Source organism: Diaporthe batatas, assembly GCF_019321695.1.
Source record: "Diaporthe batatas strain CRI 302-4 chromosome Unknown Contig00004, whole genome shotgun sequence".
Lineage (NCBI taxonomy): Eukaryota > Fungi > Ascomycota > Sordariomycetes > Diaporthales > Diaporthaceae > Diaporthe > Diaporthe batatas.
In genome coordinates, this window is record NW_025408551.1 from 2,051,224 (window position 1) to 2,069,521 (window position 18,298).

Consider the following 18,298-nt stretch of genomic DNA (forward strand, 5'->3'; position numbering starts at 1 on the left):
TCTCAACCTGCCTGCGGGAACGGGGTCCCTGAGTGCAGTGCAGTGCACGAACAGCACGCACAGGCTCCAGCACTCACAGAGGTCCAGCTTTAAGCTGGGCAAGGTTTCAAAGAGACTCCTCCCAACTCCATAGTTCAGTCAGATCCCTCTCTCTACCTACTTAAGTACACCGAAAGAAAAAGCGCGCATTGTACCAGCAGGTAATGAGCCTTATCACCTAGTAGCCAGCTATCTTCAAGGGTCTCGCCTCAAACAAGGGACCTCTGCCTGACTGACTCTTTGCACTGTACCCCGGAACTGCCTTCCGCCCATGTGAAGGCCCAACACATGTGCTGAAGTCATATTGACTGCCAAGCCAGGATTATAGGGTAATCCGTCTAGCGCTCCCGGGTTCCGTTACCTAACTGCAGCCGTCCCGAGGCTCAGGCTCGGCTACCGTCTTGAACTTCGGGCATGTTCGGTATCTCTCGCACTACGACACTACGATGATTACCATTCTACAGGTATGTTGCGCAATCCGGTTGCAATGGCGTCAACCTTGCGAGAGATATCGGAACATGGCGGATGCCATTGTCAAGTGGCCTGGCGGTTCAACCCATCTGCGGCATTTCTATGTGGGTCCCGCGGCTCATGCTGAGAGCTGGAACCTGCAGGCCTGTGAAGCACACAAGAGTCCTCGGACCCTCTTCGGGACAACAAGACAAGCACTTTACCGTTGGCAGAGGACTGTGTGTGAGTGTATGTTTCGCGCAAAGTCGTGTTCTTGTCTCGTCACTTTATTTGGATACGGAGCCTCGGGCCCTGTCTAGAGCAGCAACGCCCCAACCAGCCAGCCAGCCATTTCAGCTTTTGCAAGCCTGCCAAACCGCATTTGGTCCAGGGGGACCAGACCATGTGGAATTCACATCATTCGCATTGACCTTTTCAACCATTGACTCCTTTGTAATGATATCAATATGCCGCATAACCCCGCCAGACCATAACCACCTGGGCTCTTCCCGAGACCCACGCGGTCCTCATTTCAGATGCGATGCCATGGCCACGTCAAAACGTCGCTCGGGCTCGTTGGTCATCGACAGTCCAGCATGTCTCTCTCAGTTATGTTACTGGAGAAGAATTTACTCCTGGGCAGCCTTCTTGGCGGCGTTGCCACGCAGCTTCCTCTCGGGCTCGGGCTTCACGGGGCGCTGGGATCGGCGGATGGCGGAGGCACGGGCGACGGCGGCTTGCAGGAGGTCGGGGCGGTATCCAGACTTGCCGGTGGAGGAGGCAATGTTCTTGTAGGTCCTGTGTAGGTGGGAGTTGTGTTAGCCAGAGTGGTCTTCTGGTTTATCCAATGCCAGGCTCGGCCGGTGGAAGGATGCTTCCACGGTTCGAGGTGTGTAAACATACTTGCGGTTGTGCGAGCCAAAGGTGCGCTGGTGGGCGTTCTTGGCGGGCTGGCGGGTGGCCTTGGTCTTGGAGACGACCTTGACGCCCTTCTCACCGTCGGCGGAGATACCGACGGCCTTCTCGTTAACGTAACCGGCGTGCTGTGGGCCAATTGGTCAGTCTCCATCGCCGACGACAATATCCGGTGGTCCTGGCCACAACCCAGATTCCACATCGGGCCATCCGTACCTTGCGGGAGTTGACGTTGGTCAGGTTGAGAGGGTCACGGGAGAAGTGAACACCACCGGCCGTGTTGCGCTTGACCAGGTAGGAGTTGCTGTTGCCTGTTATGACACGATGTTAGGCGCCGCGCTCGAATCTCGAATTTGTGCCCCTGTCTGGACTGGAGCATTTTCTCTCTTCTGCCAGGCTGGGCTCGGTGACACGTACGGGTGATCTCCCAGACGAGATCGGACGAGACGTTGGGCAGAGACATCTTGGCGGTGATTTTGTGAGAATCGGTGAGGTCGTTAGGGGGAATGGGCGTCAAGGGGCGGTTGGCTGATCTCGTTGTCGTCGACTCTGCGTGGGTAGCGCTGGCGATATTTTGCTATGGAGATTCTTTCTGTGGGAGCCGCTTACCTAAGCCTCGTCCAGGGTTACCAGTGCGCACCAGGGTTGGGAACCACCCTCCCTCCCCCTTGCTGCTTGGCAAAGGGGGAGGGGGGAGGGTTGCCAACCTGCCAACCTGCTTGGCGCAATGGGATCTCCAAATGTCCAATTTAGCGGCCGCGTCTGATACGCGATAGGTTAGTTAGTTGCGTCAGCCTCGGGCCGCTGGAACTTTGCGACTGAGGCCTCTGGACCTCTACGACCAACCATCTCCGCCCTCGTTCCTGCGCCATCGCGTCCTCATCATGCGCATAACGGAGGCTTCTGCTCTCCCGGCATCGAAATGAACCCCGCAACACCGTGCTACTAGCTCACAACAATCGTCATCGTCTCTCTTTTGTTTCTTTTTTCAATCAACCAAGTCTCTTCTTCGACCAGTCGCACCCGTCGCCCGATCGATCCGAACTTCACCCGAACCCAACTCTACGCATAATCTCGACGCCTCCGAGCGGTACCATACTTACGCGAAGGACATCACGGAACCAATACCGCGACGATGGCCTACATACTCTACTCCACCGTGTTCCTCTTCCTCGTCTCCATCACAGTCCTGTACCTCACCCGGGACCGGTGGTCGCACCTCGTCTCCGAAATCCGCCTCCCTGGCGGCGGGCACCTCTACGACCGTCTGCCGGGCTCTTTCTCGGGCGACATCGAGGCCGGCCTGTCTTCCAGCAACTTTGACCTCGCCGGGAACGTGGCGGATGGTGACAGCCGGGCGGGGCTGGACGACGCGGCGAAGCAGGAGATCCTCAAGATCATGAAGAAGCGGAGGATGAAGTTCGACCAGGCCAGGAAGGTCTACATGGAGAACCGGTTTAAGGACAACGGAATAGGGCCGGACGGGCGGCCGAAGGATCCCAAGTTCGTCAGCTTCTCGTGAGGGGATGGTGGTGGGCAGCGATGGATGGTTTAGCAGGTGGCCAGGGAGGCACGGCAGCGGTTCTGGTTCAAGCGTTCTGCTTTGTCGTATCTCCTTTTGACCGATAGCCTCTGCGACGGCGTTTGGTGGATTGGTATACCTGACTGGCTCAGCTCCTGTGGGCCAGCTTATCATTGTTTTGGACGCGGTTATTTTTCAGCCATTGGTTTCCGTTTTGGGAGACAGTAATGCACATTGTGCGAGGCAGACGCCGGATTTCCTATCTATTATCTTTCTTCTGTTGGCATATTTTTGGTCAACGCTCTAGCAATCAATGCGGTTGTCTTTTGTTTCTATCCCCACCATCTGTGAAAAGGTCGAGATGCCTGGCTTTCTCTGTGCGAAGGTGGCTTCGTCATCTCTGACTACGCTCAATGATCTAGCTCCAGGCAAATGAATCAGCAAATATTTGACGTGCTCTGTTTCTGTTTTGGAAGTGATTCATACAGTACCGTACCTTACGGACCTTCGGGCACACCCACCTTCAGGTAGCGCTAATTTATCTACCCACTATATAAATAGAGAACTTTTAATTAATTATAACGCACTTAATTCTGGTGTTTTTTATCTAAAAGTAGTATTAAAATACTTGTAAGAAGTTTTTTAATTATTATATCTAGTTGGGTATTAAACTCTATACTTACTATATACTATAATCTCCTTTAAAACTTTTAGTTTAGATATATCTTTATTATCTTCTACCTTTTTTACTTCTATTTCTACTTAAATAACTTTATAGTGTTTTTAAGGTTATAGCTCTACTTTTAGTATCTCTATAGTAAGGTCTTTCTTCTCTATTTTAAATATAGTTATAAACTTTAAGTTAAGGTTAGGTATAACTTTATAATACTTTATCTTTTCTTAAATTTTTTTTTTTAACTTTAAGGTTATAATTTTTATTTTTTAGTAAAGTAATATAAGATTAAAGGTTATTAAATTTATTAATAATTATTTTAGCTTTATATTTAGTTAAATAATTATTTTTAAATATTATATTTATTATATAGTTTTTAATAATAAGCTTTTTCTTTTATTAGATAATTTAATAGCTTTAATACTAGTTATATTACTTAAATTTTTTTAATTTATTTAACTAGTCTAACTTAATCTTTAAATACTATAATATTTTTTTAAAAATATAAGGTAAATATTATAGTATTTAAATATATTCTTAATAGTTCTTATAATAATAACCTTTTAAGCTTTAAGTAGGTATTTAATAAAGTTAATTTTATTAAAAGGAGTTAAATTAATATAGTTAGATACTTTCTTTAACTTTATATTAAAAGCCTCTTTAAGTATATTAAAGATACTATTATTAAGAGGTTAGAGACTATAAAAGTATATATAGAGAGTTAGTATAGATTGATATTATACTTATAGTATATAGTTATAAACTTAATACTTTAATAATTATTATAGTTATTAAAAATAAGAAGAATTATTTAAGATTTATTATTATTTTAAATTTTATTTATAGTTAGAAGGAAGATATTTTATAGTTATTTTATAGTAATTTTATTACTTATTTAGTTATTTAATAAGACTTTAAAACCTTACTTTAGGGGTATAATTTTTTAAATTTTTTATAAACTACTATTATTAAGGTTTACTTCTTTAAAAATAAGGTTTAGGGGTAGATAGTAATTTATAGTAGTTATAGAGTTAATTATAATAACTATTATCTAGAAGGTATTCTTTTTAATAGCTATAAATTACTTTTAATACTTTTTAGTATAAATTTATTATAGACTATTAAAATTTAATTAAAATAAGTATATTTAAGTAAATAAATAAATATTAAGTATATTATTTCCTTTTATAATATTACTTTTATTTATATTAATTATTAAGTTTAATTCTATTTAATTAAAGTTTTTAACTTATTAAAATATTAGTTAATTATTTTAAAAGTAAATAAAGTAAATTAATTAGCTTTTTATTTATAACTTATTTTTAAAATAACCTTAGGGTACCTCTTTTTAAAAGTTATAAGTTAATTCTTACTTAAGGGTTTAGTATTATTATTTTTAATAAATATTAAAGTTATAAAGCTTTTTATAAAAGAATTTATTAGAGTATAGCTTAATTTCTTTTATTAGAGGATCTACTTAGTAATATCCTTCTCTTAGGCTTTAAATAGATATTAGGTAGGCTGAACTTATTAATCTAAAGGTAAGGTATTTTCTATTTATTTTATTAAGGTTAATTTAGGTATACTATAGTTCTAAGTAGCTATATAAGGTATAAAACCTTTATTTATAATATTATATACTATATTATATAATTAAAACTAAGTATAGACCTTTTTATAGCCTTTAGGCTTTATTTTAAGTGCTATAATAGGTATTTTAATTAATAGTATAGTATAAAAGAGAGTTAATTTATAAGAATTACTATTATAAAAGGTATATATTTAATGCTAGATTCTATTAGTCTATATTACTAAAAGGGTTAATAAAATATTATATAATATTTAAATTATATAGAATATTTAAAATATTATTAATTAATTATAAAAATATTATAATAGAAGTAGAATTGAGTAAATGGGTGTAAGTTGAATGCTCTTACTTTGTGTGGTGGGTGGGTGAATTTACGCTGCCCGAAGGTGGGTGTGCCTGAAGGTCCGTAAGGCACGGTATGTGGTATAGTTAGTCTCGAATAGTATTACCCAGGACGCCGTGCTCTACGACTAGATGGAGAGAGTCCCTAAAGCGAAGGATGCGTGAACTGATACAGTCTCATTGGTGATTTATGAACCGTCCGGATGTCCTGCGGTCGAATAATTCCCCTTTTTGTCTGTGGATATCTTGAAAAGCTGGTATTTAGCGGACGGGACCAGGTAACTTCAGTTGTCAAAGCCCACGAACGATTAAGCTTGATGATAATTTCTAGTCTCCTAGGAATTCTTGTTGGGTATTTGTGTGGACCTTCTCTGCGGCTTAAGATGTCAATCTCCAACAATTACTTGCTCCTAGTTTTACAGGCCATCCACGAAAGTGTCCATCTTATCCAGTTAACGTGACGGAGTGAGGCGCCGCCATGCGCCTAGCAACAGCTAGGACTTCGAACGAGCCATGAAAGTTGCAAATGTTATTCTGGATCGTATTCCATGAGTTTTATATAATCCAAAAGTTCACAGCAAAAATATGTTCCATTGGGCACAACACCACCCCCTCGAAAGTTGATTAAGAAACGATGAGCCCGAAACCCAGCAAGATGATCAAAACCACCCCAAATGATTGCTGCCAAGGTGATAGCGGCTCAAATTATCGAAGAGAATGCTGCCACAGCGAGAACCCCCCACTCCACTGCCACAGCCTCTGCTGACCCAAACACTGTTGGCAAAAGCGGAACGGCAGCTGCTCCTGCCGAATTTGCACCCACAGGCTCCACGAGGACATGTTGGCATGCGAGAGAGCTGAATGAGTTTCGACAGGCAATAGTATGGGAGGACAGGGAGCGCCGGACGGAGGACCACAAATACATTCGTGCCCCGGAGGAAGACGGTATATTATACTTCACCGTCTTGGCAGGCCTTGCCGCACTGGTGGCGTATGGTGCCTTTTGGGCGGCCTTTGAATGAGAATCAGCAAATGAGACAGAGGGCAGGCCAGGTATGTCAACTTGGTGGATGGTCTCAAGAAAACAGGATCACACTTGGCCGATTGGGGCACAACAGTCTAAATATTTGCGGGCGGACAGATCTCTTCCTGATCAGCCAAGATAACTACGGTGCCGACGAAGTTATGGAGATGACGGCAGGGCGTGGTTGTTAAGAAGGGAAGCCCGGAGTTCAAGCGCTGGTGGCAATTATTCAGAGCTGGACCGTGATTCCTCTCGAGAAATTCACTGTTTCAATTAAGGTGTTTTGTCTTTCAAGAGTCTATAGGTCTGAGCGGCAACTACAATAGACCCAAAATGCGGCCTACTCCTAATTGCAGCCCTCAGAGGTGGTTTCTTCTCTGATCCCCATACAGATGAAAAGTATGTGGCGCCTTGTACGGTGCAAGACCAAGCCTTTACAAAAGAAATACAATGCCAATAAGAATACAATAATAAGAAGACCCTGCCTGGGCACATTGCCTCAACCTCTTACCGCACAGACAAGGCTAGGAGGCATCGCTCCTGACGGTGCCGTTGATCGTCGACGCAAGTAGCCCAAGGGCCAGTAGACAGCTTTTAGTGCCCCGTAGGACGACTTCATATGAGTCGAGTCACCAATCCAAAAGCTTTTTTTTTCACAAACTTTGGATCGTATATTTACAAATTCCCCGCACCCACATTCTCTAATGCTATCCCATATCCCCCAGACCAAATGAATCTTGTTCTCAACCAGCCAAATCATCATGCCGCAAACTAGAAGTGGAAGGACGAAACTGTCCAGCAAAGAGGCTCTGGGGAACAGCCAGCAGACCCAAGTCGCCAACACGGCCTTGACCGTATGGATACACTGGGCAAGGTTACCTATCATTGTGCAGGATGCAATTCTGAAGGAGCTAGCCGAGGATTACGACCGCCATTCGTTGGAAGATAAAAGGTGTCGCGCAGCTTACGCCGCCGTGAGCCTACAGTGGCAGACATTCTTCGAGAGGCTCAACTTCGACAAACTCGTCCTCCATCCTTCAGCTCTAAAATATTTCAAAGCGATTATCAAACGTCGGTCACACTGCAACAGCAGCAGGGAGAAGGGATGCAAAAGGCAAAAGATAGCTACCAAGGCCTCCCCACCCATATCTCGGATGCCGCGGATTCGACACATTTGGCTCTGCATCGAGCTTCTGCCATACGACTGCACAAAGTGCAAGTTACCAGAAGATGCTAGAGAAGAAGTTCGGTAGGTCTCTTAATGGAGTACTATAAGCCATTACTGACTGGTGTAGGAACAACGTTATCTTCACCACGGCTATCTGGACATTACTCAATATCCTTTCGGGCTGGGAAACAAAGGGCTCGAACCAGGACTTGACTCTAGAGCTCAGCGCTTATTCCCCAAGCGACTCAAAACATTGTTTTCAGGACAATGGTGCCTTACAAGACGATTATCCAAATCTTGACTCGATTAGCGCACAGAGGGACTATATTATACGGTACGAAAGAGGCCTCACCAGTGGAGACAATCAACTGAACGACGAATTCCATGGATTTTCTGCTGGCCAATACAATCCTGTATTGGAAGAAACGCCCAATCAAGCTGAAGCTATTGCGCAAAGGCTTATAAGGCCCCTCGAGTTCGACTTTTTTGGTATCCCATCTAGAAAGCTGCCCCAGGTTGAGATGATATCTTCTTTTGTCCTTCGGCGACAGTTCTATCGGGATTTATGTCCTTTCGCCTTTAGCAAATTATTCCGGGAAACCCTCACTAGCATGTATGTATGAGTCTCCCATCGCTGCCTTTGCTTGTCCGTTTGTTTATAAAATCCTCAACATACGTCCCCTTTGGACTCGGGACCAGGTGACTAACTAACTCCAGCCGCAACATTCGATATGAACGGTGGTGTTTACCAGATCCTTTCTCTCAAAAGATGTATGAGATGGCATTCGGGCCTATGGAGATAGAAGACGACCCTATGGACCAAGACCCCTTGGTAAAAGGGGCACTCGGACACAGCTTGCCACCGTCGCTAGAAACTCTATCGCTGTTCGAGGACACCACCTCAAAGTCACCCAACGCGAAAGAGTTTAGTGATTTTCCAACATCCAGAATTCGAGTGCTCGATGGGCTGGCGGGGCAAGCATTCAACCTCAAACACCTTTCCATCTCTTTCCTGAGTGATGCAATGGATTGCTTTAAATTCCCGGCTAATGCTTTGCCAAATTTGCAATCACTTGCTATTACCTCGACAGAGCACCTCCAACCAACCGACTCGGACTGGAAGGTCAGGAGAATCCTGACGGACGCTGCCCAGGTGGTTATAAAATTACCACAGCTCCAGATTATCGAGCTGTGGAATTGCGAGAACGGCCACGCGGCTGTCCTGAGGTACGAGGCAGGGGAAAAAGAACGGGCAGCAACCTGTGAGCTCACATGGAGAAGCTCGTGGTACTCGCCGATTGGGGCTGAGGCAATCAAGGCTTGGGAGGATGCGGCACATCAGATATCCCGTGAGCTCCTTATCACGCGGGACCCGTTGCCCCCTCATCCATATTCTCATTATGGGAGTATTCTGCGCTATTTAAAGTTGCGAGACTTTATACTTGACCCTGTCTCTGCCATGCGGGTACGGGTGGGGAGAGATAACGAGGGCCAAGCAGAGGTTCCAACGTGGAGGGCGTGATACCATGCTCGTCTACACGTTCAGCGAGTCACAAAGATTAGAGTTTGGACTGTGTGGTGACGGTTACAATTGGTAGACTTTTTTGATCAGCAATTTGATAGCAACTGACATGGCACAAAGCAAGGAAGTGGCATGACAGCCTTTGTGTCCTCAATTTTGATGCTGTTGGACGAGGTTGTAGTAAAATAGAGAAACTCCATGTATGAGAGTAGCGAACAGGGCCATGAATTATATGCAAAGGTGGGGAGAGACTCATATTTTAATTCCCTTCTCATTTTCTCATGTCGCCCAGACGATTCTCGCAAACCCCGAGCTCCAGGGCGCCCGGCTCCTCCACTAAAATCTAGGTAGATGGTAGGCGCCCGTGGACTTACTTGAGTACCTACCTACCTAGGTACTTTAAGTAGGTACCTACCGTGTAAGTGGCCACACTAGGAGTCCCGGTCCCTCGTGCCGTGTGATTTTTAACAACCACCATTTCATCAACTGATTCACCACCAGCTCACAGCTGAGGAGATGCACAAGATGGCCTTGTCTTATATCTACGAGTAACCTGTCAGGAATACCATGGCCACCTCAAGAACCACAAGGTTTCAAATACACAGCTCACAGGGGAACCATAAGTTCAACACAAGGAAAGAAGAAACGCCAAGAAACAACACAATTCTCAGCAAAAATGGCTGGAAACGACAACCATCCATGCTGCCGAGGCTACAGCGGCTCAAGATTCCGAAGGGACTGCTGCCACGGCGAAAATCCACCAGACCACTGCCACCGATACTGCTGTCCTGGGCATTGTTGGCACAAGCGTGATCGGGTGGGCAGGGAGTGTTGCTACTGCCAGTCCTGCCGACGTCAGCAAAATGAGAGACATGCACGTGAGAGGGAGCAGGACAGGATTTCAAGGGAATATCGGGACGCAAAATGGGAGGACAGGGAGCGCCGGATGAGGGATCCCAGTTACGTCCCAACGCTGGAGGATAGAGCTGTCGATGCGTTGGGTGCGGCTGTCATTGGAGGGGGTATGGCCCTGTTGGCCTGGTGTGCCTTTCGGGTCTTTCGCTGGATGAGAGCAAGTGAGTAGGACCCAGCCCGGCCAGGTGGGTGACACGCGAGCAGACGGAAAGAGGGTGGAGCTGACCAAGGTATCTGAAGACTGGAGGATATTGTGTATGCATGTCTTTCAGTTTACATTCATGGTATTAAAATAAGTATTGACACCCCTAGCTTCCATCTCCGAGAGATACGGAGTATCTGCAACAGCAAGGGGCGAGGTGGGCAGGAGCCTGAATTATGTACAAAAATCTCGTCCCATTTGTCTCGACATTCCGGGGTCTTTCCCATGGGGCATGGAAATGTCGACTCGCACCTTTCCGTCCATACCGAGCATTTTGTTATTGATGCCCCTTCCAGAGCCTCCCTGCCTACCTTGTCTTCTTGGCCTCCGGCAGGTATGACCTATCGTCGACGCCCTCGACAATCTCGACCATCCTCTCCATCTCCCTGCTCTGCTTCTCCCACTGGGCCTGGGACATGTTCTCCTGCTTGTCAAACATGCTGGGGTCTGGCTTGCGGTACGAACCACCCATGCGGTCCCAGAGGGTGGTGTACTGGCCGTAGTTGTAGTTGAAGGCGAGGTGGTGGATGCTGTGGCAGGCGGCGCCGTTGACGACGGGGTTGTCGGAGACGAACTCGCCGTCGTGGATGATGATGGTCCAGAAGTTGACAAAGACGAAGAGGAAGACGTAGGACAGCTTCTGCAGGGGGAAGAAGAAGGGGAAGACGTGGTAGGGGAAGGACTGGGCGAAGCCGTCGAGGGGGTGGAAGGCGTGGGAGGCGAAGGGGGTGGGCATGATCCACTTGTGGTGCGGCTTGTGCAGGTTCTTGTAGATGAGCGGGTGGTGCAGCCAGCGGTGGATCCAGTAGATGCAGAAGTCGGTGAACATGACGAAGAAGGGGAACTGGACCCAGGAGTAGGCGGCGAAGGGGGCGTCGGCGGGGGCGTCGTACAGCTTGCTGTGGCCGCGGACCTCGGCCAGCATCAGGGGCGTGGTGCACAGCGACATGATGGGCATCGAGGTCATGGTCTGCTTGATCTCGAGGGCGATCTGGTTGGCGAGGTACTTTGGGTGCTCCTTGGTCTTCTTGTCGAAGACGAAGACGTACGACAGGGTGGCGAAGACGAAGTAGACGACCAGGCCGAATAGCCTAGTAATGTGGGAGTCAGTCGACAGGCTCCCCCAAGACTTGATGATTTGGGATACGGGATAGTGCTTACCAGATAATGAGGAACAGGGACAAGGCCTGGCGGTAGATGTTATCGCGCGGCCATTGGCTCATGTAGGCATATTGTGAGGGCTCGAGGGAGAAGTGGTGGGTCGAGGGCGTGTATGTCCAAGCTGAGAAGGCCCGGTCGTTGACGGTCTCGTTGGACGGGGGGTGTGGGAAGTCATAAGGTGCTGGCTTCGCTGGGTGGAAAGTCGCGTACAGGTAGTCCCCAAAGAGGGTGTCGGCGATTTCGAGGACGATATCCATGGTGGGTGGTTTTGGGGTTGCCTCGTGTCGAGTGGACGGATGTCTCCTTTGCTGCTGTAGAGAGCGAGGGCAGTGCAGAAGAAGAATTATTGATTTCCCCAGACTCGCCTTCCCTTCTGGAATTCTTTTTCACCAAGGTGGTGGTGGTGTACACTCCAACAGACTGCAAACTCTAGGTCGGATGTTGCTGCTGCTGCCGACCCAGGACGAAAACAGGGGTCCAAGCTTGGTGAAGTTGACGATGTACAACCGCTGCAAGTGCAACACACGGGCAAACTCCACCCAAGCTGTTGTGCCTCGCAATCAAAATAAGACGAAGCAAACAAATCGCAGACGGGATCTCCCAAATCGATAGGAAATGCAAGATCTTGCGGCCCGTGACAAGATGCAGGGCGCGAGGGCCTTCCGTTCTGATATTTATTTACCAATACATCTACATCCAGGGTCCTTTCTTTTGCTCCTCGACCTGGCTGCATCAGCCCAATTGCGACCTAGCGAGGAGAGGAGCCCCACCCACAACTCACACTACCCCAGCAACCATAGTACGATGTTAAATGGGTGGCTCCCACCGCCTGCCCCCGGATCGGGCAAAGACAGGCGTCTGACATGATCCGTCTGCTGTCAGGGCGCGCAAACCACGCGAGGGACGTGTGGAAATGCACGACAGGTGGGGCACCACCTCCCCGGCCCGGCCTTCTGATTTGCTGCTGCCCTCTCCCGGCCTGCTGTCGCGCCGGTTCGGAAGCTGGGCGGGAGCGGTGCGGGAAAGTGGCCTCATCATTCGAGGATGAAGCTTTGTGAAGGCCTTTTTTGTTCTTTCCAGCTAATCTACACGCGTACATGGGGCCCTCGCCCTAGCTCAAAAAAGGTCCCGAGTGGTTGGCAAGCTCATTCGAGCTCCCACAGCTTCCACAGCTTCCACGAGCCTGGGCCTGCTCCTGCTGATCGCTGGCCCCTTCCTAATCAGGTATACCCTGCCGATCCTATTCGTCAATTCCCCTCCACGATGTGACCCTGCCCGAGCTACCGGGCCCTGCGAGCCAAAGCTTCAGCAATTACGTCTTGCCAGAACTCACCAGCTCTGCTGTTTATGTCGGGCAAATATCGTTTCTATAAGTCGATGCGGATGGCTCGGGGCTCGGCTCTGAACTCGAGGAGAACCAACACCTCCCAGATCACTTCATCCCATCTGACCAAGCACTACGCATTCACGCACGAGCTCTTCGCAAGCACCACCAAAGCTACTGCACACGCATGCGCGTTGTACACCGGATCTCAGCGGTACCGTCTCATTGAGCCCGCCGAATGCCTCACACGGCCATGGAAGAAGCCGTGTCGCGCGGTTCAACGGTGTCCGCATTGTTGACCAAAAAGTTACTGTCCTTGTCAGCCACTCTGGACGGCTGACTAGTTGGGAACCTCGCCGGTGTGGCAGGACCCCGAATTTGTATCCTTGAGCTGACCGACTCGATTCTGCAGGGCCTCACGGATGCCGACGTGCTGTGGCAGCTTTTGCGAGGCATGTGTTTGCTGAGATGCGCCCCCCACCTGCAGTGTTTCGCTTTGTGTACATGCTTGTCCGGAATTCACGACCCGAGTGAAGGTTGATGCGAGATTTGATCGTTGCACACCATCACTCGAAGGACGGACGACCATGCCAAAGTGTGTGGGTTCTCCTACTTACCTACTGGAGCGAACATCAGGACAGGCGGGTGCTTGGGGTGCTAAATGTTGGGGACTTCGCGACTCATACGATTGTCGGCGCCGGTCCTCCACTTCGGACGATGTATACACTTCGGAGAGCAACTGAGGCGACTCCTGGCCCACTACGAGTCGGGTCGAGCCGAAGAAATACCACAACTTGTGCAGCGAGATATTCGTCCCTTCACATCTCCCTTGTTCTAGCGCCATTCAGGCTCACCGAAGGCCACGAGCGACGTCGAGTTGTTTCCGAGGGCAAACTGCGGGAGCCAACGTGTTTCCGCGGTTTGGGATCTGTCCACTGAGCTGCGGGAACGGGGAATCGGTCAACACCTCGGGACAATACCCAGCGAGGCTGGGTACAATAGTCTCGATGGCCTCCGGAGCTTCAAAACCGCACTTCTTCACCCCCGAGGCGAGGCGGCCGGGCTGCCGCAACTGGAACCCGCAACTCCGTGCCAAGCGATTTCTAATCGGGCACAACCAGCGAGCCGTTGCCGATCTTGGCCCCGCGAGGCGGGTGATAACAATGGCATCCTGGAAGCTAGGGACTCTTAGGTGGCAGCACATGGGCATGATCCAACCCGCCGTGATCCAAGGTGAGGTAGGCGGTCGCGCGGTGAGAACAGAGGGCGGCGAGAGAGCGCACGGATGCTGAGCCGCGTGCATGCGTTTCGTGTGGGAAGCGTGACGCAGCCTAACGGAGAAACGGCCACCCTCACCAATCGGGTCCCTCTGCGCCCCATCTGATATCCGGATGCAGGTCGCCGTTACTGCCTTGCCTCCAAGAGTCGCTCGTCTGGAAAAATCCGACGAAACTCTACCCACGGACTCCCAAGAAGTATTAGGTGCCGCCTGGCAAGCTCTGTCTAATGCCTCGTTTGCCGTGGGCGGGCAGGCATGAATGATGGCGGCACTTGTGAGGCGCCCGGCATCCGAGCCGGGCGCTGCACTGCGAGAGAACATCGGAGGACAAGACACTCCAACACAAGGCGCAGCCCCGCCGAGCAAAAGCTGCTACGGGCTTCATGGGGACATATGAGGGAGGCGGTTGTCTGCACCCGTCCTGGGCTGATAGAGGTCTCGTCCGCGTTTGGTGCGCCTGGCAGGGCTGAGCTGTGCTGTGGCCCTATCTCAGGCACAAAATCGGTCGAGGTCGGGTCGGGTCTTGGGAGCTCGTCCGGAGCCCCACGGCGGCGGCAGAGGCAGATTCTCGCGGTCCTGGCGGTCTGGTGGTGCCTGGCGGGTGGTCTGCATCATCGGACCGGGCTGGTCGAGGGCCGACCGCCGTGCAAACTTTGCTCATGTCAGTTGCATTTACGGTCCTAACTTCTGGTGCAGCTGGTTCGTTTCTCTGCGCGCGCCAGAGGTGGAATATGTTTCTCCCTCCCATTCTTACCGTGTCGCTGACTCGACCTCCTCGGCGCAGACAATTCTGGCCGCCGCCGCCGATATCTATACCGCCAGCTTCTATGATCTCCCCAGCCCCTGGCATCTAATTACGTACAATCACCAACCGAGCGGCAAAGTAGCAAAGAGTGCAACACGTCTCGAAGTTTAGCCGAGACCCCCTCGTCGTGAATCCGGGGGGGAACCATATCCCAGCTCGCATTGAACCGCGTTTCGGCAGACCCCGAGAAGCCCCCAGGGGTAAATTATGTAGGGTTACCATGTTTCCAGACAGCCTGGTACTGCCGAGCATTGATGGGCGGCCGTCAGAGGCTTGTACGGCCAATGCCAGCGGGGTGGCCAAGGGCGCCTGCGCGTTAAGCTCACGCCGCCGAGAACTAATCTGCGTATGATGAGCAGCAACGTTTACCGCAGCTAAAAATTGTTTGGGGCTGGATCCCTGGCTGATCGGGTGGGTGGGTCCTTGGCTGGCTTACACGACGACGTCTCTCTCTGGTCGTGGCCCGTCCGTCCACCCCGTCTACTTCCGTTGTTGTGAGGTTCTATTCCACTCTTTACAGATACAATCACATCATGAGACAAATTTTGATGTCACGGTCGGTGAAGGTGGGAATGGCACAGAGAAAGAGGTTTCGGTCAATAATATTCGTTACATTTGATAGTTTTCTCGGGTCTAGCATCCGCACTCTCGTAGTAGCACAGCCCGGGACGACCATGTGCCCCCAACAACAAAGACACATTATATAGCACACCGCATCGTCTCCGAGCAGAACCATTTCGAACGTAGTAGTATAAAAGGAGTTCAAGAAAGTTGGCATTTTGATGGACGACCCGTTTTCAAGAGAGAGAAATGGAGAAGTTGCCGTCTTGTCATGGCCCTTCTTAGTAGAAGAGGATCGCTTAGTTGGCGGCGGCGGCAGCGGCCTTGCTCTTCTTCTTGCCTCCCTTGCCCTGGTGGTGGGGCTCGCGGGTCTCGAGGTTGGCGGTCTCCTCGACATCACGGGCGGCAGCGGCGGCCTTGTTCTTCTTCTTGCCGCCCTTGCCCTGGTGGTGAGGCTCGCGGGTCTCAAGGTTGGCGGTCTCCTCGACATCACGAGCGGCGGCAGCAGCCTTGTTCTTCTTCTTACCGCCCTTGCCCTGGTGGTGGGGCTCACGGGTCTCAAGGTTGGCGGTCTCGTCTACATCACGAGCAGCGGCGGCAGCCTTGTTCTTCTTCTTGCCTCCCTTGCCCTGGTGGTGAGGCTCACGGGTCTCAAGCTCCTCCAGGTCGCGGGCAGCAGCGGCGGCCTTGTTCTTCTTCTTGCCACCCTTGCCCTGGTGGTGGGGCTCGCGCGTCTCGAGGTCGGCGGTCTCCTCCTCTACATCACGAGCGGCGGCGGCGGCCTTGTTCTTCTTCTTACCACCCTTGCCCTGGTGGTGGGGCTCGCGGGTCTCGAGCTCCTCGAGGTCGCGGGCAGCAGCAGCAGCCTTGTTCTTCTTCTTGCCTCCCTTGCCCTGGTGGTGGGGCTCGCGGGTCTCGAGCTCCTCGAGGTCGCGGGCGGCGGCAGCGGCCTTGTTCTTCTTCTTGCCGCCCTTGCCCTGGTGGTGACGGGCCTCGAGGTCGCGCTCCTCAAGCTCATCCTCCTCCTCGTCCTCCTGGCGCCTGGCGTTGGCCTTGTTCTTCTTCTTACCGCCCTTGCCTTGGTCTAGGATGTTTTGTAAGCGGGAGGGTTGACACCCCACAGCGGGACAAGCGGGTTTCAAAAACTTACGGTGACGAGCCTCGATGGAGATGTCGGCGGGGAGGGCCAGAGCGGGTCCGACGGCGGCAGCGACGAGGGCGACGCTACGGCGGGACAGGGAGGCACCCGGGGCGCTCAGCTCGAAGCCGGCAACCGAGGAGGCAGCCAGGCCAGAGACCAGGAGGCTGATGACTGAAGGGGCGTGCATTATGGCGTCGTATGTTTCCTGCCTGAGGTATCGTACTATCAAAGCTGGCCGGCAGCGGGTCAAAGAGTGACTTGGAGTTGGTTGGAAGGAGAAGGGAATGAGACGATGCCAAGAAGGAAATGAGCTCAGCTACTGAACAGGAAGAGTGGCGTGAGCAAGTTTGGGGAGTGAGCAGGTTTATGAAGTATTATATACGGAGATGGCCCTCCTCGAGGCCCAACGGGAATAGGGCGCGCTCTAGCAGAGCGAGGCTGGCCGTTTAGCCGATGGAAGAGACGAAGACGAACCCCAGGCCAACAGCCCTGGCCCTCGTCCTGGACGAAATCATCAGGAGTTGGGACGAAAGCGACAATGTCAAACCTGATCTACACAAGCCAGGTGTCTGAGAGTCATGTCTCATGATGGGTGCTTGACTCCCCATTCCCAGGCACCACGGCTATGGCGGCAGTGGGGCAGCGCGGTCGAGGGTCGTCATGGAGGGCGCCTCTCGACAGCAACCGCAAGCGGTTAGGAGGGAAAACATGAGAGTGAGTAGAGACGGTTTAATGGTGGGTCGGCCGAGACCTGGTCCCTGGCTCTGGATCGTGGACCATGAGCTGGGGCCAAGGGGATGGGACGAAGTGTGCTGGCCTGTCCCAGGTCGAATTATTCTTCCACGACCCACAAGCCTTGTCAGAAAGACCGAGTGCGATGGCGATGACGGGATAGGGGCTGTGGTGGCAGGGTGGCAGGGTGGCCGCGATGTGTACTGTAGGATGGAGTAAACCGTGATCACTCGATCGGGCAGGGATGTAGGCGCCACAGGCCCAGGCCCATGTTGCAGGAAGGAACCCCTTAAGCATAATACCCGCGTGTGGTGCCTATGTATGCGTGTGTATGTGTGTGTGCCTGGGCACCTGGGTAGGTTTGGTGCAGGGCCAAGCTTTGCGGCTCCGTCAAGCTTAAGCAAGCTCGTGGTGAGCAGCGGCAGGGTTGGTCAGGGCGGGCTGGCTGTCTGGCTGTCTGGTTGGCGGGCCTGGTGGTATGGCTCATTTTAGCGCATGCTGTGTCAGGTTCAGATCTCTTACAGCTCGCAATTAAGATGCTCATGTACGGGGGGATTTCGCCATGCAGCCATCGACCCCAGATCAGCGGCAGGCGGGTGGGCGCCCATCACCCACAACCCCCAGGCGACAGATCGTGTTCGACAGGATCTTTGTGATGCACGCGGGCATCGAGTGGATCATTGCCCATCAATTCTTAGCCGCCGCCCTGGGCACGACCTGCCGTCCAGGAGTCTCGGGGACGGGGGTGCTGCTGAAACTGCAACTTTTGGCGCCTTCTCAGCCCGAGACACCAATCACCACCGTGGTCGCGGTGGGGAGAACCAGCATGTCGGATGGAAAATATAGAAGCATCGGCTCCTGCACGGCCGTCACGAGCCGGCCCCCAGCGGAGATCGAGGGCAGAGCAGACCACACCTGGGCTGCTGGGCTGC

General features: G+C 51.0%; 5 protein-coding genes across 5 annotated transcripts; 2 read left to right on the forward strand and 3 right to left on the reverse strand.

The window, feature by feature from the left end:
* Positions 1 to 733: 733 nt before the first annotated feature.
* On the reverse strand, positions 734 to 1,972 carry KVR01_004290 (uncharacterized protein). The gene is made up of 4 exons (XM_044783970.1): positions 1,822 to 1,972; positions 1,621 to 1,715; positions 1,393 to 1,532; positions 734 to 1,287 (listed from the first exon to the last, which is right to left on the reverse strand). The coding sequence occupies exons 1-4, from the start codon at positions 1,865 to 1,867 to the stop codon at positions 1,119 to 1,121; spliced, it is 450 nt and encodes a 149-aa protein (XP_044646454.1). The 5' UTR covers positions 1,868 to 1,972; the 3' UTR covers positions 734 to 1,118.
* A 174-nt stretch (positions 1,973 to 2,146) lies between these two features.
* KVR01_004529 (uncharacterized protein) lies at positions 2,147 to 3,255 on the forward strand. Its single transcript, XM_044784132.1, has one exon. The coding sequence runs from the start codon at positions 2,540 to 2,542 to the stop codon at positions 2,924 to 2,926; it is 387 nt and encodes a 128-aa protein (XP_044646693.1). The 5' UTR covers positions 2,147 to 2,539; the 3' UTR covers positions 2,927 to 3,255.
* Positions 3,256 to 8,748: 5,493 nt separating this feature from the next.
* Positions 8,749 to 9,586, forward strand: KVR01_004221 (uncharacterized protein; the record flags this gene model as incomplete). The annotated part of the gene is made up of 3 exons (XM_044790612.1): positions 8,749 to 9,073; positions 9,204 to 9,302; positions 9,495 to 9,586. The coding sequence occupies 3 exons, from the start codon at positions 8,749 to 8,751 to the stop codon at positions 9,584 to 9,586; spliced, it is 516 nt and encodes a 171-aa protein (XP_044646385.1).
* Positions 9,587 to 10,423: 837 nt separating this feature from the next.
* On the reverse strand, positions 10,424 to 12,135 carry KVR01_004456 (C-5 sterol desaturase). Its single transcript, XM_044793165.1, has 2 exons — positions 11,525 to 12,135; positions 10,424 to 11,454 (listed from the first exon to the last, which is right to left on the reverse strand). Exons 1-2 carry the CDS (start codon positions 11,779 to 11,781, stop codon positions 10,671 to 10,673), a joined length of 1,041 nt encoding a protein of 346 aa, XP_044646620.1. The 5' UTR covers positions 11,782 to 12,135; the 3' UTR covers positions 10,424 to 10,670.
* Positions 12,136 to 15,792: 3,657 nt separating this feature from the next.
* KVR01_004749 (uncharacterized protein) lies at positions 15,793 to 17,537 on the reverse strand (the record flags this gene model as incomplete). Its single annotated transcript, XM_044793005.1, has 3 exons — positions 16,644 to 17,537; positions 16,360 to 16,577; positions 15,793 to 16,095 (listed from the first exon to the last, which is right to left on the reverse strand). The coding sequence occupies exons 1-3, from the start codon at positions 16,819 to 16,821 to the stop codon at positions 15,793 to 15,795; spliced, it is 699 nt and encodes a 232-aa protein (XP_044646913.1). The 5' UTR covers positions 16,822 to 17,537.
* Between the last annotated feature and the right edge of the window lie 761 nt (positions 17,538 to 18,298).

What these genes read in the sequence shown, in the direction of transcription:
- KVR01_004290 (XM_044783970.1), bottom strand. Translation starts at nt 1,867, where the DNA reads ATGTCTCTGCCCAACGTCTCGTCCGATCTCGTCTGGGAGATCACCC. An exon ending in TCTCGTCTGGGAGATCACCC is followed by an intron (nt 1,716 to 1,821) that starts GTACGTGTCACC and finishes GTGTCATAACAG; the next exon opens with GCAACAGCAACTCCTACCTG. An exon ending in CCAACGTCAACTCCCGCAAG is followed by an intron (nt 1,533 to 1,620) that starts GTACGGATGGCC and finishes ATTGGCCCACAG; the next exon opens with CACGCCGGTTACGTTAACGA.
- KVR01_004529 (XM_044784132.1), top strand. Translation starts at nt 2,540, where the DNA reads ATGGCCTACATACTCTACTCCACCGTGTTCCTCTTCCTCGTCTCCATC.
- KVR01_004456 (XM_044793165.1), bottom strand. Translation starts at nt 11,781, where the DNA reads ATGGATATCGTCCTCGAAATCGCCGACACCCTCTTTGGGGACTACCTG. An exon ending in TCCCTGTTCCTCATTATCTG is followed by an intron (nt 11,455 to 11,524) that starts GTAAGCACTATC and finishes CCACATTACTAG; the next exon opens with GCTATTCGGCCTGGTCGTCT.